General features: G+C 36.5%; 9 protein-coding genes across 12 annotated transcripts, besides 1 other annotated feature; 3 read left to right on the plus strand and 6 right to left on the minus strand.

Moving 5' to 3' along the window:
- Positions 1–1295: 1295 nt before the first annotated feature.
- WRKY68 (WRKY family transcription factor) lies at positions 1296–3014 on the minus strand. The gene is made up of 3 exons (NM_116099.3): positions 2179–3014; positions 1949–2098; positions 1296–1855 (listed from the first exon to the last, which is right to left on the minus strand). Exons 1-3 carry the CDS (start codon positions 2439–2441, stop codon positions 1435–1437), a joined length of 834 nt encoding a protein of 277 aa, NP_567127.1. The 5' UTR covers positions 2442–3014; the 3' UTR covers positions 1296–1434.
- AT3G62350 (F-box/associated interaction domain protein) lies at positions 2887–3573 on the minus strand (the record flags this gene model as incomplete). Its single annotated transcript, NM_116100.1, has 1 exon — positions 2887–3573. One exon carries the CDS (start codon positions 3571–3573, stop codon positions 2887–2889), a length of 687 nt encoding a protein of 228 aa, NP_191794.1.
- A 979-nt stretch (positions 3574–4552) lies between these two features.
- Positions 4553–12513, minus strand: AT3G62360 (Carbohydrate-binding-like fold). 2 transcript variants are annotated; one of them, NM_116101.3, is made up of 28 exons: positions 12152–12370; positions 11858–11923; positions 11679–11765; positions 11545–11601; positions 11373–11437; positions 11083–11258; positions 10845–10906; positions 10564–10647; positions 10222–10381; positions 9905–10020; positions 9676–9804; positions 9526–9615; positions 9303–9374; positions 9095–9190; positions 8940–9017; positions 8600–8728; positions 8293–8463; positions 7964–8167; positions 7756–7869; positions 7438–7670; positions 7205–7250; positions 6875–7123; positions 6468–6698; positions 6205–6296; positions 5613–5841; positions 5171–5527; positions 5014–5087; positions 4593–4932 (listed from the first exon to the last, which is right to left on the minus strand). In NM_116101.3, exons 1-28 carry the CDS (start codon positions 12260–12262, stop codon positions 4827–4829), a joined length of 3684 nt encoding a protein of 1227 aa, NP_191795.1. In that variant the 5' UTR covers positions 12263–12370; the 3' UTR covers positions 4593–4826. The 2 variants fall into 2 exon arrangements, with proteins under 2 accessions (NP_001327489.1, NP_191795.1); NM_001340155.1 differs by lacking the exon at positions 9526–9615 and having other exon boundaries at positions 4553–4932; positions 12152–12513.
- AT3G62370 (heme binding protein) lies at positions 12513–15335 on the plus strand. The gene is made up of 8 exons (NM_116102.5): positions 12513–12850; positions 13075–13142; positions 13305–13371; positions 13441–13595; positions 13744–13814; positions 14149–14217; positions 14389–14489; positions 14742–15335. Exons 1-8 carry the CDS (start codon positions 12596–12598, stop codon positions 15039–15041), a joined length of 1086 nt encoding a protein of 361 aa, NP_191796.1. The 5' UTR covers positions 12513–12595; the 3' UTR covers positions 15042–15335.
- AT3G62380 (F-box/associated interaction domain protein) lies at positions 15330–16842 on the minus strand. Its single transcript, NM_116103.3, has 2 exons — positions 16314–16842; positions 15330–16047 (listed from the first exon to the last, which is right to left on the minus strand). Exons 1-2 carry the CDS (start codon positions 16657–16659, stop codon positions 15416–15418), a joined length of 978 nt encoding a protein of 325 aa, NP_191797.1. The 5' UTR covers positions 16660–16842; the 3' UTR covers positions 15330–15415.
- Positions 16843–18795: 1953 nt separating this feature from the next.
- TBL6 (TRICHOME BIREFRINGENCE-LIKE 6) lies at positions 18796–21164 on the minus strand. Of its 2 annotated transcripts, NM_116104.7 has the most exons (5): positions 20375–21164; positions 19983–20175; positions 19706–19896; positions 19472–19630; positions 18796–19391 (listed from the first exon to the last, which is right to left on the minus strand). In NM_116104.7, the coding sequence occupies exons 1-5, from the start codon at positions 20947–20949 to the stop codon at positions 19082–19084; spliced, it is 1428 nt and encodes a 475-aa protein (NP_191798.1). In that variant the 5' UTR covers positions 20950–21164; the 3' UTR covers positions 18796–19081. The 2 variants fall into 2 exon arrangements, with proteins under 2 accessions (NP_191798.1, NP_001326574.1); NM_001340156.1 differs by having other exon boundaries at positions 18796–19630.
- Positions 21165–21402: 238 nt separating this feature from the next.
- On the plus strand, positions 21403–22628 carry AT3G62400 (cytochrome C oxidase subunit; the record flags this gene model as incomplete). 2 transcript variants are annotated; one of them, NM_180407.4, is made up of 2 exons in its annotated part: positions 21403–21510; positions 22091–22628. In NM_180407.4, one exon carries the CDS (start codon positions 22220–22222, stop codon positions 22478–22480), a length of 261 nt encoding a protein of 86 aa, NP_850738.1. The 2 variants fall into 2 exon arrangements, with proteins under 2 accessions (NP_850738.1, NP_001319820.1); NM_001340157.1 differs by lacking the exon at positions 21403–21510 and having other exon boundaries at positions 22102–22296.
- Positions 22629–22750: 122 nt separating this feature from the next.
- Positions 22751–23387, plus strand: CP12-2 (CP12 domain-containing protein 2). The gene has a single exon (NM_116106.3). It carries the CDS (start codon positions 22813–22815, stop codon positions 23206–23208), a length of 396 nt encoding a protein of 131 aa, NP_191800.1. The 5' UTR covers positions 22751–22812; the 3' UTR covers positions 23209–23387.
- A 5-nt stretch (positions 23388–23392) lies between these two features.
- BZIP53 (basic region/leucine zipper motif 53) lies at positions 23393–24657 on the minus strand. The gene has a single exon (NM_116107.2). The coding sequence runs from the start codon at positions 24089–24091 to the stop codon at positions 23651–23653; it is 441 nt and encodes a 146-aa protein (NP_191801.1). The 5' UTR covers positions 24092–24657; the 3' UTR covers positions 23393–23650.
- Positions 24274–24360: a sequence feature (AT3G62420.uORF1).
- Positions 24658–24685: the final 28 nt, after the last annotated feature.

Below are 24685 nucleotides of genomic sequence, written 5' to 3' on the forward strand. Positions count from 1 at the left end.
TAACAGATAATCCATTTTCGATCTCTGAAATCGATAATGAAATATTCACCAATCATCCATATCGTGAAACCGATTTTCTCCTTAATGATCTCATGATGGAATTGACAATTGAAAGATGCGATGATGTTTTTCATCGGTGGAGCGAGGCAAGGACGGAAATAGTATGACATTTTATTTATTTATTTATTTATTGAGTATGACAACAAATTTTCAAATTTTGCCAATTGCAACTTCCAAACAATCTTTCTTGATATAATTAATAATTTAAAAAGGTAGCCTAAACCTGCAATTTATCAGCTTACATAAAATCCATGTAAGTTTATATTTTTTTTTTTGGGGTCAAATTATTTGAGATTTTTTTATTATTGCATTTTATTAGTTACAATCTTAGAAGATATGTAGCGATTTAATAACTATTTTTACCTTAGGTTTAATTTTAACCCTTTGTCTCTTCTAACCATTAATTACGACAAAAATAATTTTATTAACCACTAATTATTGTTATTTTTTTAATCTAATCCAAAAAGATACAAGATGTTTGACTCAATTCAAACGTTATGTTTAATACTGCTTCCAAACAGCTTGAAGACGGAACGAATCTCAAATGTTAATTAACAAACATACATGAGAGTATCATAATAGACAATAATAGTCCACACGTCATTGTTTTTCATAAAAGTAAAAATCATTTATTAGAGGTTAGGTTAGAATTTGAATTTGTTTTACTCCTTCATTTTCGTTTTTGGGCTTTAGAGGAAACCACAAGAATAAAATAAAAACCAAAAAGAAAACGTTAAAAGTTTAAAATAGCAAGCGACATTGACACTTGACAGTGTATTATATATTTTCAACGCTGCAGGGTAATCATGAAATACAAGTGGTGAATATCTTTTTTACAATTATCATATATATAAGCTCAAGTTATCTTTTTCCTTAATTAAATATATACTGATCCATCCCATATCCTTTTCGATCCATGCATACATTATGTAACATAACATTAGTTTGGCTTTTTCCACATCAATATACCCTTTTGAATCCACCTAATTATGCTTCTCTGTTGAAGGGACAATCAATCAGAAATTAATAAGGTTTACCGACTTTGGCTCCATATGGAGAAAAAAACATTAAACCCTAGCTAGAACGTATCATTGCTCTCAAAATATTGTACATTGTTCGAGTTTGGATATATCAAACGGTTCAATAAGATTAATTAGTGTTTTCATCCTAGATCATCAAACGGGTTACTATAAAATAAAGGAATAGTATATCTCAATTAAACAAGTATGATTCCTCTCGTTAGAAAAAATACCCATCAAAAATCAAATACATGTGTCATCTTGAACATCATCACCCTTAATGATATGAGAGGTAAGGATCCTGACAATTAGAAAAAATAAACCTAGCTAGCTAGCTACATAATTATGCGATTAACTAATACTCTTCCTTAATGATATGAGAGGGAACAACATCCTGAAGAAGGCCATGATCTTTGACTAAACCAGCTCCATCCAGCAGATCCCGAGTTCGACTCTTCTTCACAACATGATCGTCATCATCATCATGATTAATTCCTTTTTCTTGCCTGTTAATGTACTCGGTTCCAAAAGAAGACGGCGCTTGTTGTTGTTGGTTGTTGTAATCTAAAAGCTGAGGAGGGAGTGTAGGGAGGCCAATGTGGGCCCTAGAAGCTGAGCCATTGGATGGAGAGCTGCCTTCTTTGGGCATGATGAGTAGTGGACGAGGATGAGTATGTTGACCTTCGTAAGTGGTGATTACACTGCTTGGATCACTGAATGATCTCTCTACTCTCTTCTTCACGTCACACCAAGTTGTTGTGCAACGGTAATAATTTCTTGCAAAGGGAAAAAAACACAACCCCTTAAAAATTTGTAAACCTCATAATTTTTTTAATCTATCCCAAAGGAAATATATGAGTGTTAATTACCTTGGAAAAGGGCTGTCTTTGACAGGTTTTTGACCGTATTTTCTCCACTTATAACCATCATCTAGATGAAGAACCTCACTCCTCGTGATGAATGACACTTTTGGCACCTTCTTCTTCGTCTGCTTTCTACTCATTTTAGTGAATTTAAACCTATATAATCCCAATTTTCAGCAAGCATATATAGTTGCTACAATTTGGTTTGCAAAACGAAAACAAAAGCTCAAACTCACCGCTTCTTTGTCTTATGCTGCTGTTCTTCTCCATCTTCTTCTTCTTCGTCATCTCCATTCACAGCTTCGCTCGAGGACGAGTTAGGTGTGGTCGGAAAATGCATCAACGGCGTATGGGTGGGTGTATGACGATGAACACCCAGTAAATCCATGAACCCTACCGGATACCTCTCCGCCGATAAATCGTGGAAATCAGACAAGAGTGGGTAAACCCTTGTTTGCCCTAAATCGTAAAACGGCATCCCAACACCAACATTTTCCATTATCAAAACACAGAGAAAGAGATCAAAGAGATTTTATGGTTAGAGAAAAAGAGAGAGAGTGAGGAATGAAACATGGATGCCTGCTAAATAAATGCCTTGAATTGGTGACCGGCTATTGTACGTGGCTTAATGTGTTTAAACAGTAATTAATCTGCGTGTCGTTTGGACAAGATACGTTTTCGTGTGTTTTATTTTTGACCGCTTCAGTAGTTAACCGGTATGACCAAGATATATGCTTTTGAATTATAATTGTAAAATCCTCAGCGTTGGATCATGTGCAGCCCAATACTTCAAGTCATTCCACTATACTGTACCTTCTTTAAATACAAAACATTTTTTTTTCTCTTCCTCTTTAAGTCAAGAGCTTTTCTTTCTACTTGTACTTGTGAAGTTAAAAACTCAAAAGCTTTTGAGATTTATTTAATCATAGAAGGTTGAAACAACATCAAACCAACAAATTTGATGGAGAAATCATAGTCGGCGAATACCAAATCACCGTTCTTATACTATCAAACGAAACTTGATTTTGGTCCTCTCCAATCCTTCGAAAGTGAGCAGCCCTTAGACCAAGCATCCAACATTTTGCATCTAATCGATCGATATTAAGAATATTAAAAGAAAACAAATGCTCCCATTTTTGAGTAGAATCTTGTAAACTCCAAACGTCTAATTCTGAACATTGTCTGTGTAGCACATCTGATAAGCACAAACGCTCATTTAGGCTCCACATTTGCACTCCACGAGTGTAACGGGTGTAACATTCCGGTATTGATACCCATCGAAAATTTTGTGTGTGTAGATCACAAGCTAATATCTGTGAAGGTAATTCTGAAAATATTCGATATTTCCAAGAAGTAAATGTTGTCCACCAAAAGAGTGATCCGTTTGCGTAAACCGGTGTTTGTTCATTGCAAATTTCGTGCTCATCTAAAACGTACCAACCGGCGTCTCGTTGCTTTCCATTATCAAGAGATATAGCTTTGATATTGAAACCATCAAAATATCCATGAGGATGATTTTTTTCTGAGTACATCAAAATCACCTTGTATGATTTTGTAATAATGTCTTTTCCAAATCCAACGCAAAATGGCCTTATGGTCACAAATTCTCCTTCAAATGAACAAAAATACATATATTAGAAAAATTGTCAAATATCCACTCTCCCGTCGTTGGATTGATTAAGTAAAGGTACTTAAAATCGTAGGTCCCAACCAAGACCAATCCGTCGCAAGACCCCAAGACTTGGATAGTTTCGTGTCGAGATTGGTTGATTGGATTATCAGGAAAAGTATAAGAACTAGAAGAAGAAAGACATATTTGTCCGTTATTGTCATGATCTCTTTTAAAAGTTTTCAAAAGCAAAGTTGTTGAGTCAGAATTTGATGACAGTTGATGAACAACAAGAAGTTTCGTGTTCGGGGTTTGTAATCCCCATCGAACGAGACGTTTGTGGGATAAATAGGTTGATTCGATCATCAATCTCCATTGTTTCGACACGGCCTTGAACTTAGCTTGGAAGATATTGAAAGATCTCTTCTAAAATATCATTTGATGTAATGATAGTCTCACGATTATTTTTGTCTTTCTCCATTCTTTTGCAACGAGATAGTTCCCAGTTGAGAGTTCTATATCATCAATATTATATACTTAAGAAAAAAAAAATATGTATCTAATGATCTAATCATCAGTTTTCAACTACTGGAGATTGAAAATTAATGACTTTGAAAAAAGTATAAAATTAATTTATGTAAAATTATGAAATATATAAATAAATCAGCTATATATAATCTTTATCTTTAATAAATACCAAATACAAAATAAAAAAGAAAATGTTAAAGATAAGGATTAAATATTTTGCTCTCACATAATTTTTTTTTAAGTACTAATACTTTGATTTATTTGTTAACAGTTTTTAATTGAAATTAATGTTTTAAATTTTCATCTATAAAAAAATCTAAGAGAAACCTTTTGATATCTAACAATTGTTTCTGTTATGATATTTGTTGTAACTAAATAAGATACAACATATATATATATATATAGTAGTGTAAGTGGAGATTTGTTGATAATTTAGTTAATAGAAAAAAATAAATAGGAATTCTCTCAGATGTATTTGAATTTTGTACCAACTGTATCATTAAAAATTAAATCTAAAAAGTAATGGTAAAAACTGATAACAGCGTTTTTGGAAATAGTCATGGAGAAAAAGATTCTAACACAATTCACATTTAAAAAAGAAGACTAAATTGACCGTTAAGAGTGTTTCTCTAAACTTTAAAATGGATTAGAGGAGTTTCTGAGTTCTGCAATGTTTTGAATAAATTCCCTCTAACGATACTATATAACAAAAAACAAAAAAAAGAAGACCGAAGATGAATAAATTCTTCAGAACGTCTTCTTTCTAGCAACAGCTTTTCGAGGTTCTCTCTTGGCAGATGTAGTGAACCCGGGAGACGAAATTCCAACCGTGGCTTGGTAGATGTCTTTCAACCTTTTTTTTATAAGCATGTGGATTACTAGTTGTGGAAATGTTCCAAATTACAAATGTTACAGTTTGGTAATAAATTATTACCTGGGGATGCTGAGGAATAGAGCAATTGCCGAAACTCCAATAACCAGTGGCAATATAGCTGCAGGTGTCACTTCCTGAAGTCGATACAAATCAAACCACAATGAGCAAACAAGAATAATGGAAAAAATGTCGAAGATTATGTAAGTTATCTATTTACCTGACTCTGATGATCTGCCACAATGCTGTATCGAAGTGGACCAATATGGATTTGGGCATTGGTCTCGAAATCAACTTCAATAATCTCTGATTCTACTTTGTGGGAGATCAAAGGACGACTGGATTTAAGCTGCACAAGGTGCTTACCTTTGGGTAAGCCTTTTACTTGGAAGAAGTTGGAGAGTGGTAGTGGAAAGACATTCTCTATCTTAGATTTATCAATGGCTGATTTGATCTCCACTAGCAGATTCGAGTTTAGATCTTCGTTTTGTTTTCCTTCGACATGGCATGTCAATATGGTCGTTTCTGGTTGTTCAAATACCAAAAAGTCGAGCCCATTGATATCTTCATAACCAATCTATAAGACAATACAATGGTCAGGTAAACTCTGTTGAAATTGCGGATGATGAGAATGAACATTATATGGACAAACAGAAACAAACCTGAAGAGAAACCGACTCTGGAGATGCACGTTCAATTTGATTGTTGGCTGAACCAATTTTCTTCGACACTTTAATTACATATGCTGTATCTGGATGTAACCCTCTCAGTCGATAATTTCCATTAATATCGCTTGTAGTCTCCTCATAGTATCCTTTGGAGTCAGAGCGAGCTTCAATTGCAACACCTTCTTGTGGCTGGCCCGATAGAAGAGCGACTCTACCCATTGCACTGCACAGGAATTGACAAGATATAATGTTACAGAAATAAAGAATGTAATCTAAGCCCACACATATGTGGACAAAAATCAAAATGTGCTAATAGTGGAAATCTATGAGATTGCAATTGAAACTTAAAGTGACCAATGTAGTATGTAACTGGTCATTTTGAATTGGTACAAGTTTCAAAAACAGTGTTTTGGTCTAATTTTATTTCAGGAGAACTGAAACCTTGGTGTAATCATACTTAAATAAGCAATTTTAGGAGTAGAAAGCAATTTCTTCCAAAATCTAATCAAGGTAACAGCTTATTTTGACAAAAGTAAAATCAGGAACGAATAGTGAGAAAAAGGATGATTTAGAAATAGATCAAAACCTGTAGGCAACACGAGTAGCCTCAAAGACAGCTTCACTGGATTCCCCAGAATTCAGTTCTATAGCCAGTGTTGAAGGTTTGAAAGAATATTCCTGAGAAACACGATAGATAATCAGAAAAAATTTCCTTAATTTCTTTTCGGCTACTTTAACGTTTTGAGAAAGCCTTCGAAGAATGTTCCCAATGAAAGCTATTGGCATTTCTATTTAAGATCACAGTCAGTCAAGCTTTGCTAAGAATGCAAGGGCGTATGGATTAATTACCTTAAGAAGGGGACGCAAGTAGAAATTTCCAGGGAATAAGCTATCAAACACAAAGAGTCCACCAGCGCCAGATATGGAATTATTTCTGTAACCATGATCGCCACTTAATGATAACAACAGTGGAGGTATTGATGTCTCAGCATTGTCCTTTGAGTTTACACGCACAGAGATCTGACCAAGCTTCTGGCAGGAGAAGGAATATGGTCCTAACCTTTTAATATGGTAGCCAGGCTGCATGTGCAAGCCAGATTAGGAACACATTATTTCAAAACAATTGAATGTAAGTGAGAATTTTAGTGTAGCCAAATGCATGAGATTTAACCTACGATTAGAAAAGCGAAGAAAAACATCATCTCAAGGTCAATTTACATGCACATGAAAAATATATCAGTATAATATACACCAACCTTTGAAGCTTCAGTGGCATATGGTATATCGTCATACAAAGGCCCAGCAACAAATGAACCAGCTGATAAAGTGCTTGTTTCAATAGCTATTTCCCCTTTCTTAAGTGAAGAAATAAGGCTGTCCTTTGCCGCAAAAATCTTAATATTAACACCAGGAAGAGGAGGAGAGACTGATCCTTGTATGTAAAGACCAAGCCGACCAGTAAATGGAGAAACAGAAGCTTGACATCCATCTTTTGACACTACAGCCTATTAAAATAAACATAAATTAAGCTTGATATTCCATTCTAGAATCTTTTGTGGCTAGCAATACTTCTAGTTAATACTTACATGAATCTCTTTAGGGTAAAACAACATCTTCTTCTCTACATTACCCCTGAAACAGAACATAGATATTGCTGAGTAACTTGAAAAAGAATAATAGCTCCAATAATATTCTTTTGGTGTTTGATTTTGAAATACGAATTTCTCTTCTATGAGTTATGATACATTCCTAAGAAACCGAACTCTAAACATTAGAAGTCTATTTCAAGCTCCCCTGAAATCATAAAAGCAGGTCATACCTAGAATCTTGAGGAACAAAGCTAATCTTTTCACCAAGACTAGCCCAGGTGTAGTACTCATAAACGCCACTTCCATCAGATGCAAGTTTGGCAGCAATAGTGTTGATAACATTCCCTTTCTTGTCTTGAATGTCAACAATGAAATTCTCTTGCAATTCCGACTCAATAGTTGAACTAGACTCCACATTTATCAGACCTTTGAGGAGGTACTTCTCTGCTTTCAGATGAATAGGCTGCAGAAAGAAACGCATAGAGATGCTAAATGAAGGACAAGCCAAAGAATGCTGAAACAAAAGAGAGAAGATTACAAAATAAAACCTGTGGATTTGAGACATCTATCTTTATTGAATTGCTCCCAAAGGACATGCATGAGTCAGAAAGCTGAAGCTCATGCCCTCCAGGTGACTCAATGCATATTTTCTGTGAACCTTTCTGTAGTTACCACAAACGAAGAAAACCATTAGTTTTGATAGATGTTAACTCTAAATAGCCAAAACTCATGGAGAATCCACCTGACAAAGAATACCTTGATTTTCAAACTAGTAGGCGATCCATCAGGATGAGCGATTCTAGCGTCCACCTCATGAGTGGAGATAATATTAATCCAGTAACCTTTCTGGACAAATTCAATCCCTTTGATATCCTCAGTTCCGACATTCACATCAATGGAGCTACGGTCCCAGCACCAACTGTCTTCATCAGATGCGGCTTCCGGTGAAATACTTTTCACCTAACATAATCAACCGTGACTAGAAATTTTAGTTAATGTACTTAGCTAGTAATGTGAATTTTTCCGTCTCCTTACAGAAGTACCCAACAGGAGAAAAAAGTTTAGAAGAAACTATAGCAGCCCACCTCAACTCTATATTTTCCAGGCAATATGTCTGAAAATAGAAATTGACTGCTCTCGTCGGTTAAAACAACTGTCTTCTTGTCACGATCACCAGCAGCTCCCACAAGCACCACTGAGACAGAAGGACCACATTTCTCCTTGCAAGTAACAGAACCATGCACATTGACTCTGGCCTGCATCAACACCCAAAAAAAGTTTAACAGAAAGAAAACATCCAGAACATGTGGAAGTATATTGGCCATCCAACTCCTATATATACAATGCTACAAAAACATTTCCAAGAGAGTAGAGTCATTCAAAGCGAATCACCTGAGAGAATTCTATGTTCAACAAAGGACTTTTAACGGCAACATCAACATAAGCTGGCAAAAACAGAAGCTCAGAAGCACCCTTTGGTGTAGCAGCCAAAGCAGACAGCCTATATTCGCCTGGTGGAACCTGGAATATATATGATGGAAATACAATAAATAGATGAAAAAGAATGTGTTACAGAGTAAGAAATAAAGAACTCAGTCATAAACAGAAAAGCAACGAGATCCCACATAAGCCAGAAACAACTCTCCAAATAAGCAATGCCTTTTTGGTTTCTTTGATGAAATTAACTTTTGTCTACTGTATTTACAAGAGATACATCTCCGCATCAACAAACCTCAAAGCAGAAAGCTCCGGTCTCATCTGTTAGCTTCATTTGTGGTTTGACATTTGTGGGTCCATGAGTCAAAGCTACCTAGATTTAAAATATTAGAACGTTAAACATGAGAGACAAGTAACAACATAGAAACATAACTATGAACAAGAATTTACCTTTGCTTTGTGACGAGAACCAAACATTCGCACCACACCACAGATATCATAGGATACAGCATTGATGTCTGGAAGTGAAGCCATATTTGGTAAAACCTAAGCAAAGAAGTTTAAGTGATTACTTTAGTTTGCTGAACTTCAGTGAGGTGAAGCCATATCTGGAACAATTAATTTAGCACGCAAGAAAAAAAATAAGTGAGACCGATACCATGAACTTCTTCAGTTTGTCGAACTTGTAATGCTCCTTGACTGCATCAATTGTATACTGGTTTGAGGTAACCTACGGAATTAAACCAATATTACGTTACATCCCCTGCTGTAAAAACTATTGATCACAACATGAAGCTATAAGATTGAAGGGTGGTGAAATAAAACCAGATGGCACAAAATTTATATATATAATAATACATATGCTTTGCTTAGTACATAACCTTCAGAAATCTAGCCATATTCTTTACTCTAGACTCTAGAAGCCTCAAAAAATTCACTAGGAGAGGTTGAGTAACAACCAATTTAGCAGGCTTACAACTGGAACAAGGTATATGGTATAAATTTAAATTGAAGATAGCATTTACGTATACCTGGTCAAGCTTGTAATAGCCTTCCTTGTCTGTGACAGATCTTAGACTACCATCTACTAAGATTTTAACGCCCTCAACTCCCACTGAATTACCGTCAACTACGCGACCCCCAATGGAGAATCCTGTTACCTAAAGGAGCATTCAGTTCAATATTTAGTGGACAGAACATGTAAGCAGAGTCCGATTATAGAAACACAGAGTGGTATAAGAGTTTGCAGTTATTCTTGACCTGAAATTTTTGGGGAACAGTGACATGTTGATGCTCTACAGATACAGGCATAACAGGAGGTGAAACATCAAAGACCGTATTCTCACCCTTATAATGCGGCACCAATTCGTATTTTCCTGAGTAAATCAAAGTGACCAAAAAACAGGTCAATAGAAATATAGAGCTGGACCATGCAACCAGAATTCCAAGCGTCCTTCTTGAACTTCAACATGCTTAATAGTCATTTAACTTATGTTGTACAATACATAATTCATCAGGCTAAAGCTTAAGGTAAAATGAATGCTCAATGAATTGGTTATGGATAAGTAATGATTTACCACAAGGGATGGACTTGAAACTGAAAATTCCTTCTGCATCGGATACAGCATGGCAAAGAGATTTCCTTTCTCCAGCAGCGTCACCAGATCCTTGGGGACAATCTACCATGGAAACATCATCTGAATGCAAATATATATGGACACCCAGGATTGGATTCCCCTACAAAAGGAAACAAAATAATTTCTATAAAAAAATTAAAATTAAGAATAGAGACAGACAAGTGCATGATGGATAGGAACCCAATCAAACCAATGATATTCAGATTCTACTCATGAAAGCAGAGGAATGTAGTTGGATTTGAACATCGGAAGAAAAAAGAAACAGAGCAATAGAGGGATTACCTGAGCAACAACCGACCCCTTAAGATCATAACCAAGGACGAAGAATATGTCATCAACCATGCCATTTGCAAATCCAAGTTCCACCTACAGGTAAACAGAGAACTTGAACTATTAGCATGCATAATTAACAAAGTTCAAGCCAAATATATAGAAACGGATACAATAGTAAAGAACCGAGTAGGGAAAGACATGTGAACTTAAAATGGAAAAGGTTGGTCTGGAGAATTTTATACAAAAAAAGTAAAATAAAAATTAAATGCAAAATCAAAAAGATCTGAGACCTCTGTTGAACCGCGAACTTCAACTTGCAGCTCTGGATGGGATGCACGGATATTGTATGTTCCTGCAACCAATCAGACAGGCTCGTCATTTGATTATAACAAGATACCTGGAAACTAGGCACTTGACATTTGATATTACTCTATGGGAAAACTTCCAACTACATACATGCAAGGCAAGAATAACAAAGTGATAGAAAAATAGAAAAAGAGACACTGATGATGAAAGCTTACTCCTTACCTGGAATAATATTCTTGAATAAGTAGCTCCCATCTGACGATGTGAGAACAGAAGCGACAGGATCTTCTGATCCATCAGAAGACAACAATTCAACATTGACATCTGCTGGGCCTCCATTCTTAATCAGACAACTCTCCCCACCAACAGCTCCCAAGACTTTACCGGATAATGTAAAACTGCAATATACAAAAGAGTAAAGCATGAAAATTTTAAACGAAGAAAGATGACCAAACCACCAATTACAAAGTTGAAAAAAGAAAAAAGAGGCAAACGCATAGACTAAAACGAACCCCGTGAAGTGGAAGTTAATATCATCATTGTTGTTGCAACTAGAGTCGTCAACAACAACAGTTACCTGCAACACCAAATTTAATGTCATAACTAGCTACAAGCCGGATGTTTTTTTATCAAGAAAGATTCTTGATGCATAATCCTCAGAGAAAAAATGGCAAACAGATTAACCTTATCTGGATTCCATGACCATCCGTCAGGTCCATTTATCTTGAGAATGAATGAGCCCTACGAGAAGAAAGCATAGAAATCACTTGCAGAATAAATGCAACACCGATTAACCCCGAAAAGGGTATGATGAATACCTTGTCATATACTGGGATGAAATAGTAACCATTTGGGGCACACTGTGTACTGTCTTTTACCAATCCATCTACTGTTTGAAGCTCAACCTTGTAATTTGAAGGGGAACAAACAAACAAATCAATGAAACCTCACTCAGAAAAAGATAGAAAAAAAAACAGTCAACTAATTGAATTCTTACTGTGATATGAGAAAAATCCAGTTTCCCATCGGATCCTTTCCGAGACCTGACCAAAGACGAACTCGCCTGCACGTTTAATAATTCAGCAGCGTTAGTTAATAAATCCAGATCCGATCGTTCTTACTGCTGCTAGTTCGTTAACCCATGATAATCTCCAAAAATCAAAACATCCTCCAACTACACTGAATCTACTTTAGAAGCAAACACACACACTAGCTAGTAAAATCGGTCAGGAAGCAATCAGAACGATGGATAAAACGAATCGGGAAAGAAAGAAAAAAAAGAGAGATAAACCTCGACAAAACCACCGCAGCCTTTTATCGAATCCGCGGAAACACCGTAGACTGTAGAAATCGCTATGAGGAAAACGATCAGAGAATGACAAATCTTCCTACTGGCCGCCATTGTACCCGACGTGAAGCTCCAGTGAAGGAGCTAAAATGGTTGAACTTAAGAAAAAGAAGAATGATTATTGTTCGTCAATGGAGCACGGATCCAAGATATCGGACCGATGACTCCGATCTGTAGATCTCCGTTGGTTTTATCAAGGTTCTCTTGACTCTTTAGGGCTTAATGGGCTTTATAAAGCCCACTAAAAATAATATTTAATTAAAAATAATATTTAATTAAAAATAATTGTTTTTTAATTACAGCTGTCGTGATTTGCTTACCGTTTGAAGAAGAGTCAAGTAATCGTCAGTCAACTGTAGAAACCAAATTTCCGGTAGAAAAATCAAAATGCTTCAGCTCGTGGTTGTAGCGTGGCTCTTGATTTTCACGGCGGAGACGGTTGTACCTCACCAGGAATCCGGCGAATGGAGTTGTGAATCGGACTCGGAGATTCAGGTCTTAGCCGATTTCAGACCGGGGATTATCACCCTCGATGGTCACAACGATGACTGGAAGGACATTGACGGCTCCGAGTTCCCGCTCCGACCTGCACTTGATCCGGACTCCGATCACGAGTATGACGCCGGGAAGATGACAGTCAAGGTAATGTGTTGATTCGAATCGGATTTTGCATTATCTTATTGGCATTACTTGTAGATGTATAATATTGATGAAATTTCAGATTTGCCAAGATCTATTTGGTGAGTTTGACCATAGGACTAGTGATGCTGACCTCATTCCGACATTTGGATTCGATTGATAAATCTGGATTTTATGGACTTTGAGTTCGATTTCCTTCTTAACATTTGATTGGTAGATCTTTGTAGGCACTACATGATGGTCGAGATATCTACTTTCTTCTGGAGATTGATGGAAATTACGCTTATGATAAAGGGTAAGTGTGTCTTTTATTATTTGATTATACCCTTTCTAGACCTCTGCATGATCCAAGAACCGGTGACCATTCATTACCTGAAGTAGATAGTAACTGCGTACATAACTTCAAATTGCAAGTCTATCATTATTTGTAGTGAACCGCTTGCTTCTTTAAATCCAGTGAAAACAACAAGTGTCCTTCAGTGGCTCTCATGTTCCAAATTGGTGATCAAGCTACTTATCACAATGTAAGTTTCTCATTTGGCTTGAGTATTTTGTTCAACTAAACAACTGATGTCAACCTTCTGGTCCACAAGATGGGTGGTTGTAAAGAAGGGACAGACTCATGTACCAGCAAGGCTTGCAGAGGCTTCGAGGTTGATATTATGCATTTCTCCATTGGAAATGCTATTCCAGGACGGCTTTACGGTGGTAATCCAATAGACAACGGGGAAGGAAATGGAGGTGACAGGTGATTTGTAGTAAAATGTCGTTTGTTCTGTCTCTCTCCTACTTTGTTCTTGTCTTGTACCAATATAGTGAATCTAGTTTAGCTCCTTATCTGAACCTCTGTTTATTTTGTTTTATTGAATGTCTCTGTGTGTTTTTCATATGAACAGATTTGGTCATCTGGTTGACATTTATGCATGGAATCCACATTGTCGGTACCTTGATGGTCTTGGACCCTCAGGTACCTTCTTATATCAGAGGGCTATATCATAACTCAAAAAGCTTTTAATGACTGAAAAATTCCCTATGACGATGTTAAAGAATAACCAATTTCAACTAAGAACAGAAATTACCTTTTTATCTGCTTTGGTTCATGGAAGCTTAGTAATTGACTATGGTCTTCAATTATTTACCAAGTTTGTTAGGTTCTTAACCCTCTAATGTGTTTCCCCAAGTATAAGTCGTCCTTAAATTATAAATTGTGTGTATTCTAATTGGATGCTAGCTACTCTAGAGTGATCTCTTTCTCGTGTGCAAATTACAAATATGTGATCACATGGATATTCTTTTTACAGGAAATGATTCCAGTGCACAGAACGATTGGCATGGAGCGTGGTGGCACAGCAGCTTCACCACTCTATCAGGTCAGCCTTACATACCTTCATAATCAGTTCCATGAGTTCCCAATACAGAGATATATAATAATCGTGCTTTTAACTGGAAAAAATAAGAGGTGTAATTTAGTCGCAGTGTTTATAACCATATCGTAGCCATAGGCATCTCCTCTAGTTACTTGGTTTTGAAGTTTTTAACAGGTTATGTAGAGGAAGACAGCCCTTACACGCCAGATGGCAAGAAAGGAACTTACTATTTTGAGTTTTCAAGGCCCTTGAGGACAATGGACCGTCTCCAACAGGTCAGTAAATCTTCTACTCGATCGATGACGTTTAGTTACCATTGGCCCTTCCCTAAAATTTAGTATAATCTCCAGGCATTTTTTCCCTCTATGAAATAGTAGTTACTCTTAAACCAAATCCACATGTGTCAGACACTTGTAGTTGTAGAAACAACAAATCTATCCGGTAGAACTGAAACCTGGTCAATATGAGTTATGTATAAAGAACATCTGTTTAAGAAACTAAGAGTCCTAGATTGGTGATATCTACAGGATGTTCAGTTCACGCTTGGCTCGCCGGCCAAAATGTCCGTCGCATTCTGGTACCCAGTGGACAGCAAACCATGGCATGGATCAGGACACTACACGATCAACTGCGATTGGACACCGCTAGATATCTCCTCGGGGTCTTCTTCGGGTCTCACGGCTTCAACTGTCAAGGGCTCTAGCGATGGGGCCAGCATTACAGCCATTTTGTTGTCCATGATATCTCTTGTGTTTTCGGGTTTTATTGCATATAGGCTATTTAGTCCCAGGAACGTTCCATTCACACCCATGGAAAACAATCTGTAGGAGAAATATGGTTATTAGTCCCTTTGGTCTCATTGCTGATTTGGTTCCACGTTGAGAGAGGTTCTTCTTTTTTGGCTTATAGGTAAAATGGGTTGATTTGTTGTTGCTTTATGTGGCTGTTGCAACCGTATCGATCGACTTACAGAGATTAATTCTAGATCGCATAGAAAATTGAAAGTTGGTCATAAAAAAACGTTCAGTGCAGCATGATAAGGAAAACATTGAGGCATGGTCGTTTAAAGATGAGATAAATATCGAGTATTGGCCATTGAGGAGACTATAATAAGTAAAGAAATAGAAAGCCAATATATAAACTCATTAATTGAAGAAATAGAGAAACATACAGTATTTGTTTAAAGCATTGGACAATGAAACTAGACCGAAGAACCCAATTTCTCCGTATACAAAACGTTGGTGCAGTGATCATCGGGGACCTGATCTAAAGTATTATTAGCTGGATCTCTTCCGGTCGACCTAAAATAATAAGCAGCTAGACAGAGCTTCCAAAAGTTTGCGTCTAAACAATTCGTGCTTAAGATATTAACTGAAAACATCTTTTCCCACTTCACACTAGGCTCTTCTTGCTGCAAACTCCATACGTCCACACTCGGATTTTGTAGCACATCAGATACACATAAACTATCTTTTAGACTCCATAAGTACACACTTTTGCAGTATTTGGTGTACCAACTCGGTAGTGGCACATAACGAAATGTTTCTGTGTGAAGATCGATGGCTGCCAGCTTTATTAGTTGATTAGTGTAAAAATCAACGTCTGGCTTTGGCAACCAATAAAGCGATCCATTTGCAAAGATTGATCTTTTATCATTGCCAAGTTGACCGTAAGAAATGGGGAAATATACGTATCTTCGTTCGCCATTTTTTAGGTTTAAGGCTTCGGTCTTGACAAAATTACGATCGAATAAATACATCAAGATTACTTTGTATGTTCCTGTAACCATGTCTCTTCCAAATCCCACATTAATTGGCAAATCATTCGACCAACCTAAAGAAAAAAAAATAGACATTAAAGTACTATAACAACTAGTCAACGTCTATACTTTTTGGTAATTCTTCTATGCATATAAATTAATATAGCCCTTTATAAAATTGAAAAGTACTTAAATATATATATATACTTAATTTACTTTGTAATTTATATTTATAATTTTTTTATTTTTTTTGTGAAACAATTTATTTATAATAGATATATTGTATATTGTATATTGTATATAATCAGCATAAAAATCTAGAAATAAAAGTGTTTCATACCAGTGCGGCCTGTATACTCTCGCAAAAACTCGGGAGAAAGAATCCGGAGTTTTCTCGTTGCGGGGTTAATCAGATAAATGTAACCGAGATCGTAGATGCAGACTATTCCGTTGCAATACCCCATTATTTGACCAACTGTATCATAAGTAGAATATTTGGGATATGGAACTGGAGATGTGTAAGAATGAATAAAGATGTTTATGTGGTCGTGATGATCTTTTGAATAAGTTTCCAAAAATAGGGTTCTTGAACAACGATCACTAGACATTTCCAATCGAAGAACAAGGAGTTTTGGATTTGGGTGTCGGACAAGACGTTTCTTGGCGAGATAGGTAGATTCGATCATTAATCTCCATTGCTTCGACACGGATTTGAATCGGGAGAGCGATTTCACCGGAAGACGCTCAAGAATCTCTTCAACGTTATCAACTTCGCAAGTGTTTGGATTTCATTATATATACATAGATGTACGTATGTTGTAATTCTTTTCCTTTCAATAGACGATTCAGGAAATATTCTCTAATATTTCTTTCAGCCCTTTGTATTCTCAAAACTAAGGAAGAGTCAATATACGATAATGAATATTTTGGGAGAAAAAGATCCACTAGTAATAAAGTTTGTCAACAAAAAGGAAACGAAAAAGAGAATAAACCTACATACAATGAAAGTAAACCAATTATAGGAAGAACATATATGTATAAATATATCTTCATATTTGGTAATTGTAAAAACGATCATCTAAATGAATATTTTCAAAAAGATTATCGTTAGCTTTACAGTTTACACGTGTTAGCAAAAAATAAATTGGTATACATTTGATTATCCGGTTAGGTAGGGCCATGTAAAGATGACTCTTGTAATTTTGAAACTAATTATTATTTTTTCTTTTGTCAAATAACACGTATCTTTTCAGCTTACTACATATTTCCCCTCCTTCCAGAGTACGTGCCGACTTCATGTTAATCTTTTTTGAGATTCAATCCATAACAGTACGTAAAATCAGGACTTTAATTAATATATATATATCTATATATACATTTTTCAGCAATTTTGTGAAATAAATATATAGTTGAGACTTATTTACAATAGCTGCCACTGGATTTTAATGTTTGTTTTTGATAATTAGGAAAAAAATCTTCAAATTAAATATTTGACATTTAACAATCTTCCCTAAATCTCTCCACATTAACTACACGATTAGTTACTAAAATAAAACTTCCAAAATATTTAATATCATTTATTTACTACAAAATTATCATTTTTGATATTGTTTTTCTCGATGACTATAACAATTCAATTATAATCGTCAAACCGCAGAGATATTTGATAGCATTTAATTATTACAAAATTACAAAATATTTAGACAATAATTCATAAACATATTATAAATAAGATTAACATTAATAAAATAAATGTTTTTTTATGGGACGGGTTGGCGGGACGGGTTTGACAGGACGTTACTTAATAACAATTGTAAACTATAAAATAAAAATATTTATAGATAGATACAATTTGCAAACTTTTATGTATACTAACTTTAAAAAATAAATTGTTTCCGCGGTGTACTGCGGGTTAAAATCTAGTATATATATAAAGCGTCAAGGGATTTGAAAGCGTTCTGATCGATCCATGAGATACTTCAATCACGAAAGAGATGATGATGATGAAATCACGGCTTACTTCAATCCCGAGGCTCACATACATCGGCGATCTATTCTCTCTGTGTCGACAAGAGAACTGCATCGTGTATTAAAAGAGAAATAGATGATTAATTTTGTGTTTTTTGGTTTTTCTTTCTCGAAGAAGAAGAAGGATAAAAGATAATTTTGATTTCTCAAGAAGAAGACGAAGAAGAAGAAGAAGAAGAAGAGAGTACTTATAAGCAAAAGTTCGGTTTCTTCAAAATCACAAAAAAAAGGTGCTAAAGATTCACTTTGTTTGGTAATGGTAGATTACTAGATTTTATATAGATTTCTAGCCGTTAGAAGGTTTCAATGAAATAAAGTAAATTTTGTTAACAAAAGGAAATTCATCACAGAAATTTCCTTTTCTTTTGTAAGGTTGAGTATTTTCCTTTTTTTATACCTTTTTTTATATATTTGGGGGATGTAACTTGAGACTGAAGCAACCGCTGAACATCCTCAAAAGATATCAAAGGTGGCAGAGACGTAACGGGTTTCTTAAATGAACCACAAATGGGAAACAAGCATTGACTGTCAGCAAAAACCCTAGTGTACTGCCACAAACCCACGCTTGATGGTTCCCTGAGAAACCCAACTTTCCCGGAGACAAATCTCTAAATACACAAAGAGGGATGAAAATATCAACTCCATTCCCAGAGGAGGTCGCTGACGCTTATATTATGTGCACGTTGAGGAGTTAATCGCTAAGAATAAGATGAAGAATATCAACTCCATTCCTTGAGGAGGTCTTTAAGACTATTTGTTTACTAATTATTCTAAATGGTCGTATATTCTTTTTTTGACCATCAGATTTGTTTACATACACAATTGTAGACAATGAACCAAGAGATGGTCCAAGTAACTTTATTTAGTTATTTTCCTAAACAATGAACCAAGAGATTGACATTCACGGGACCAGCGTGAGTCACAGGAAAACGAAAATTTGGTTTTGTATTTTCAGTTCAGTTGTCATAGTGGGTTTTCCAAAATGGTTTTGGTTTGGTTGGTTAAATCGGATCGAGCAATGCCTACATTAAACAAACTTTTGAACACGTAACTGGAGCTTTGATTAGTTTGTAACTGTATTTATCGTTTATGGAGCAAATGGAGGTAAAGGAAGTGGTTCCAAGTATCAGGAACACCAGGGAGACACCAATGGCTGCAATCTTGGACAGCTCTTGAACGCCGGTTTTCGGGTTTTGTTCCGTAAATAGAAGGATGGGCGTCAATTCTGTACTGAGATAAACCGCTAACGTTCAAGAGGGTTACCGGTGTTCTCATTTGCTTCAGTACGTCCTCAACAATGGACTTTTTGCTCGAGTAACTTGGTTTGAAGGTTTGGTTCAACGGCATGTTGGCTTCTCTGCAATGACCTCCTGAGTTCCATTCTCCTCCACTGTCCAAAGATGCAATAAAGAGATGATAATGGAGACATATGATCGGTCTATAAAACCACACGAGAGACAGGACAATGACCTGAAATGAGAAGGTGCAGCGCTTCTAAAGAAAACGCGAGTTTTCTTCGGATCGACATTTTTGTCAACCCATGATGACCAAGTCTGCAAAGCTTTCTTAAAAGCGGTTGATACATCGAGTTTGGGATGAATCAGGTCTCCTTCTTGGTAGTAGTTGACCCTGCAAACCCAAACTAATCAATCAATATCTTGGTTCCATTCTTCTTCTGAAGTTTTAAAGTGAAAAAGTACTGACCCTGATTTGGTTTTGTAATGAGACCACCAATGAGCTGTATTGAACACTAAGATATTAGCACCTTTCCATCTGGAAGAGGTTCGATCCATAGCATCGATTCTAAGTGTTTCTCTTCGCTTCTTTCCTATTCTTGCTCTACCCTCACGAACCAAGAAATGAGTAACATAGAATTCCACAGTGCATTTATAATCCTAGTCAAGTACACAAACATGACATTAACACAACCACACGCCTGAAATACACTTAATGGTCCATTAAGATTAAAGTCATATTGTACCACGAAACGGAAGCTATAATTCCCTTTCTCTTTGGTGATTCTTCGGTTGTGCGTTTCGTATACTCTCTTGGGATCTTTAACAGCTTGAAACAACAAACAAAGCATAGATTCCCATTGGTTCCTATTAATTGAATCTCCAACGAACACTAGCCTCTTGCCTCTAATCATTTCCAGCATCTTTGTAGCATTGAACCTAAACTCACACATACCACAATTTCCAATTCAGGACCATGAATTGCATTCCTACTTATTCAGAGAGATTAAGTGCTCAGTGGAACTATGAATCCCACTTATCATCATCAGTCACTATCACCAACCACTACTACTTCAATAGAGAGATCTTCTTAAAGGCCTACGAGGAAAACAACAAAATTAGAAAGAAGAAATTAAACCTGGGAGCATGACAATCCTGAGGCTCCCATCTCCAATTCATGTAATTAAGATCCAATCTTCCATTGCTTTGACAACCAAATCCTTCATCGATAAAAGGACAAGACGCATTTGTGTACAATGGATAATCACTATCGTAAACCCACTTCCCTTTCGTAACATCACATTCTTCGATTCTCTTCTCTGTCTTCTTATCTTCACCATTGTTGCTCGGAAGTTCAATCACTTTAATCGAAGTTAAATTAGCAATTTCCCTAACTTCCTTAACCAAACTCTCGCCGCTAATCTTCTGCTCAAAAACAGAAATTTTTGAAGACCCGGAAGTGTTTTCGGGTGAATTGAAATGGGTAGAGATCAGAATCGGACTTGCTTGAGGAGAAACTGAAGAATCGGAAATGGCGGCAATAGGGCTTAAATCGATCTGGAAGTTAGCTTCTGGTGTTGGGTAAAGAGAAGAGTTAGATTTGAGTAAGGAAGAGGAGAAGAAAGTGAAGAAAACAATGGCGGAAGAGATTATTGTGATGATGAATGCTAAGACTCTTGTGGACTTCACAGAGAAACTTCTTTGTCTCTCCATCTTCTATCTCTTTATTTATTTTTTCTCTGTAACTGTTATAAGTTAGTTAAGAAAAAACAGTTTCATAATTATCTGTAATCAGAGAAATTTGAAATCGAAAAATGGAACTGTTTGAGAAAAGGATTGAAATTTTGGAGTCGACAAAGGTGGTTGAATTAGTGGGGTATAGAGGAGAGATTCGGTGAAGAAATGATAATGACGTTCTTACAAACTCGTGAGCTCATGAATTTTACAATAATTAACGGAACAGAGGGAAAGATAATGATTATTTAAAAAAGTTCAGGATTAGGAAATTAGTTTAGTGTGTTGACAGATTGGATTTGGCATTATTAACGTGGTGGGACACACTCGGGGAACACGAGCAGCGAATGGTTTACTTTTTTAAAAAGCAAATTCCATAAAATGCCCATTGAAGAAATAAGAGATCAGGCCCATGTTTAAGGCCCAATAAGACACAAATGGAGTAGAGAAGTGATTATCTGCTTACGCAACTTCTTCAATCACCCACCATTTCGTTTTCGTCGTGAGCTTCTGTCTCGTTCATCTACACAATCTGACTCGGTAAAGTCCATATTCTTCCCTTGATGATAATTGTTGTTTCCTTTATGATTTTGTGGTGATTTTCGTTATAGATAGGTGGCGGATTGTGAAGTTACGATTAATTTTTATCAGATTCGAATCCATTTCTCGTTTTTTTTCCCGTGTAGATCGGTGTGCTTAAGATCGGAATTTCTCGTTTAAATCTTCCGTTGATTTAGATTTGATGCTCTTAGTGTTGTGATGCTTTGAAACGTTAATCCTTTTCTTCGGGAGAAATGCCAATTTTATTTTCAGTATCTGGATCCTGTGGATTAGGGTTCTTGTATCATTTTGGGAATAAATTCAAAGCCTTTGATATCTTCCTTTGAATAGAGACGTAGTTAAGAGGTTAGACAGAAAATGGATCGAAATTGTACATGTTTATGTGTATATATAGACTCCAAGTGCAAACCAGTAGAAATTAAGAGATCAGGTAGATTAGTGTGTGTGTGTGTATAGATGTTTTATTGGTTGTCAATAAAGTTTTCAGCTTTAGGAATCGTGAGCATTGTGAAAGTATCAATTATGTTAGTATTGACTCTATGATTAAAATGTGTGCTAGGTTGAGAAGAAATGGCAGGACACAAGGTTGCGCATGCCACATTGAAAGGCCCGAGTGTTGTCAAGGAATTGATTATTGGTTTGACGCTTGGTTTAGCTGCTGGTGGTCTCTGGAAGATGCACCATTGGAATGAGCAGAGGAAAACTAGAACTTTCTATGATTTGCTTGAGAGAGGTGAGATCGGTGTTGTCGCCTCTGAAGAGTGAATGGGAATGCCTCTCTCTCACTCTCAATGTTGTTGGCTCGATTTTTCTGTTTTTATGGTTTCTTGAGATCTCAGATAAGTTACCTAAGAAAGTTGGTTGCTTGAGAAATAAACAACCACTCAGACATCAAAATTGGATATTTGTTAACACATTGTTTTCCGGAGATACAGTGGTTGAAACTTGAGACATCTGTCTTGACTTTTCCTTAAACAGTGTGTGATCATTTTATTATACTTACCAGCTTATTTTTTCTCATCTTTTTTGGATAAAATACGCAACAGGCACTTGTATCTTAGAAAACGGCTTGGATGGCTGCAAATTTTCAACATCGTACTGCTTCATAAACGATATCAAATACGTGGAACTTAATTGTTGGTTAATAGAGGATAAGAAATGGGGTTCACAGAATTAAATTCACGCACACTTCATATATCTTGTTCCCTCCCAATTATCTGAACTATCTTCTTTTATCAAAAACTATATTCACAGGCTGCCGTGTACCTTCTCCATCCAAAGATGGCAACTATAGCTACTGGTCTTAACATTGCAACCCAGCGTGTCTTCGTCACCAGCGAGAATCGGCCAGTTTGTCTCGCCGGTCCGGTCCATTTGAACAATTCGTGGAATCTTGGGTCAAGAACAACTAACCGGATGATGAAACTTCAGCCGATTAAAGCAGCACCGGAAGGAGGGATATCGGACGTAGTGGAGAAAAGCATTAAGGAAGCTCAGGAGACTTGTGCGGGCGATCCTGTGAGTGGAGAGTGTGTAGCTGCGTGGGACGAGGTTGAAGAACTTAGCGCAGCAGCTAGCCATGCTAGAGACAAGAAGAAGGCTGATGGTTCGGACCCTTTGGAGGAATACTGCAAAGACAATCCTGAGACCAACGAGTGCCGTACTTACGACAACTGAAGCGATCAAGATCCTGTTCCGGATTCATACGTATACGACAAATCTTTGTTCCGGTCCATTTGGTAATGTCAGGTTATATAAATCATGTCTTTGAATCTGAATTAGCTCTAAAAACATTTGTAATTTGTAGTTCCATAAACGAATACAAAAGCCAAAATTTCATAACAGGTAATGCGCAGCGAATAATAAGAAAGCTTGAATTCAATAAGAAACACATTAGACACCAATTACATGAGACACAAGACTAGAGGACTGAGGCTACAAAACCATACAAAGACACGAACAAATTGAAATTGCATAAAGATTGCGTTGTCCATTGACAACACAAGACTCAATTCACCAATGACACACTAATTGTTACAACAAGGACAGTAAGTAAAACAGACCAAAGACTCGAACTCAATGCTTCATTTTTGATCCTTCAGATATGAATCATCCATCTTCAGCAATCAAACATATCAGCAGAAGCTCTGATTGGTTGCATTGGACAAGGCATCTGCCAAGGGTTCTGCATAGATTCAGGAATCTCAGGAATATCCAAAGCCTGACCACTAATTTCTTCAACCATCTCAAGCACAGAGTTCAATGATCTCAACCTATCCGTCAACTCCGAAGCCTGTGCCCTCAAGACATTGTTCTTAGACTCCATTTCAATGTATTTCTTTGAAGCTTCATCAACCTGCTCAGTGATTTTAGCGTTATCATTCTTGAGAAGAGTGACTTCGTTGATCAAATCACCAAGTTGCTTCTGTTTCCTCATCCTTGACCTCCGAGCAGATTCTCTGTTAGAGATCATTCTCTTCCTCTTCCTCTCATCCGTCACCGTGGCGTACCTCGGATCATTATCGGATTCAGGACTTGTTTGCATTTGCAACGACCCCATTTCTCGTTGACTTTTTGACTTCTTCTCACCAAAATTAAAATCAATATAATATTATTCTTCTTCTTCTAGAGATATTTTCCTATAAAAACCTCTCAAAAACACAATCTGAAAATCCCCGATTTCTAAATCTATCAAAGAATAAGTTAGATCAAAAACGAAAACTGAGATCGAGAACGATTACTTCATGAGAAAACGTAGGTGTAGTAGAGGTAAACGACGGAGAAAGAGTGTAGAATTCGAATCCGACGAAACAGGATTGAGTAGCTCATAGATTCATTCCTAATTTTGTTTTTTTTTCAAAATTCCCAAAAACCAAACCCTAGATCAAAACAAGCCTCTAAGCCAAATTTCCGATGAGAAAGAAAAAAACCTAGATCTAGATCTAGATCTGAGTGACAGAAGAGAAGGAAACGAATCAAAGAAAGGAGATGAATTATCTGAGAAACAAGAATTGTGGCTGAATCGAGAAGATTGATAAACGAAAAAAAGCTTATGATAGGATCAAAGGCCAAACGAAAGAAGGCGATAAAGTAACACCAAGCTTATCCTTTTAAAGGAGAAGATGGTGATGAGCTGTCCTAAGCCTTTTTCTTT

The sequence above is a fragment of the Arabidopsis thaliana genome, chromosome 3, assembly GCF_000001735.4.
Source record: "Arabidopsis thaliana chromosome 3, partial sequence".
Classification (NCBI taxonomy): Eukaryota; Viridiplantae; Streptophyta; class Magnoliopsida; order Brassicales; family Brassicaceae; genus Arabidopsis; species Arabidopsis thaliana.

Excerpts from the sequence above, each read along its gene's own strand:
- WRKY68 (NM_116099.3), bottom strand. The coding sequence starts at position 2,441 with ATGGAAAATGTTGGTGTTGGGATGCCGTTTTACGATTTAGGGCAAACA. Across the intron at positions 2,099-2,178 it reads CAGCATAAGACAAAGAAGCG|GTTTAAATTCACTAAAATGA; the intron begins GTGAGTTTGAGC and ends GGGATTATATAG. Across the intron at positions 1,856-1,948 it reads AAAGACAGCCCTTTTCCAAG|AAATTATTACCGTTGCACAA; the intron begins GTAATTAACACT and ends TCCCTTTGCAAG.
- AT3G62380 (NM_116103.3), bottom strand. The coding sequence starts at position 16,659 with ATGATCGAATCTACCTATCTCGCCAAGAAACGTCTTGTCCGACACCCA. Across the intron at positions 16,048-16,313 it reads AGAGTATACAGGCCGCACTG|GTTGGTCGAATGATTTGCCA; the intron begins GTATGAAACACT and ends TTTTTTCTTTAG.
- CP12-2 (NM_116106.3), top strand. The coding sequence starts at position 22,813 with ATGGCAACTATAGCTACTGGTCTTAACATTGCAACCCAGCGTGTCTTC.
- AT3G62370 (NM_116102.5), top strand. The coding sequence starts at position 12,596 with ATGCTTCAGCTCGTGGTTGTAGCGTGGCTCTTGATTTTCACGGCGGAG. Across the intron at positions 13,372-13,440 it reads ATCAAGCTACTTATCACAAT|ATGGGTGGTTGTAAAGAAGG; the intron begins GTAAGTTTCTCA and ends CTGGTCCACAAG. Across the intron at positions 14,490-14,741 it reads CAATGGACCGTCTCCAACAG|GATGTTCAGTTCACGCTTGG; the intron begins GTCAGTAAATCT and ends TGATATCTACAG.
- TBL6 (NM_116104.7), bottom strand. The coding sequence starts at position 20,949 with ATGGAGAGACAAAGAAGTTTCTCTGTGAAGTCCACAAGAGTCTTAGCA. Across the intron at positions 20,176-20,374 it reads CAGGATTGTCATGCTCCCAG|GTTCAATGCTACAAAGATGC; the intron begins GTTTAATTTCTT and ends GTGTGAGTTTAG. Across the intron at positions 19,631-19,705 it reads CATTACAAAACCAAATCAGG|GGTCAACTACTACCAAGAAG; the intron begins GTCAGTACTTTT and ends TTGGGTTTGCAG.
- BZIP53 (NM_116107.2), bottom strand. The coding sequence starts at position 24,091 with ATGGGGTCGTTGCAAATGCAAACAAGTCCTGAATCCGATAATGATCCG.
- AT3G62360 (NM_116101.3), bottom strand. The coding sequence starts at position 12,262 with ATGGCGGCCAGTAGGAAGATTTGTCATTCTCTGATCGTTTTCCTCATA. Across the intron at positions 5,528-5,612 it reads CAGAGTCGGTTTCTCTTCAG|ATTGGTTATGAAGATATCAA; the intron begins GTTTGTTTCTGT and ends ATTGTCTTATAG. Across the intron at positions 4,933-5,013 it reads CTATTCCTCAGCATCCCCAG|GTTGAAAGACATCTACCAAG; the intron begins GTAATAATTTAT and ends TATAAAAAAAAG.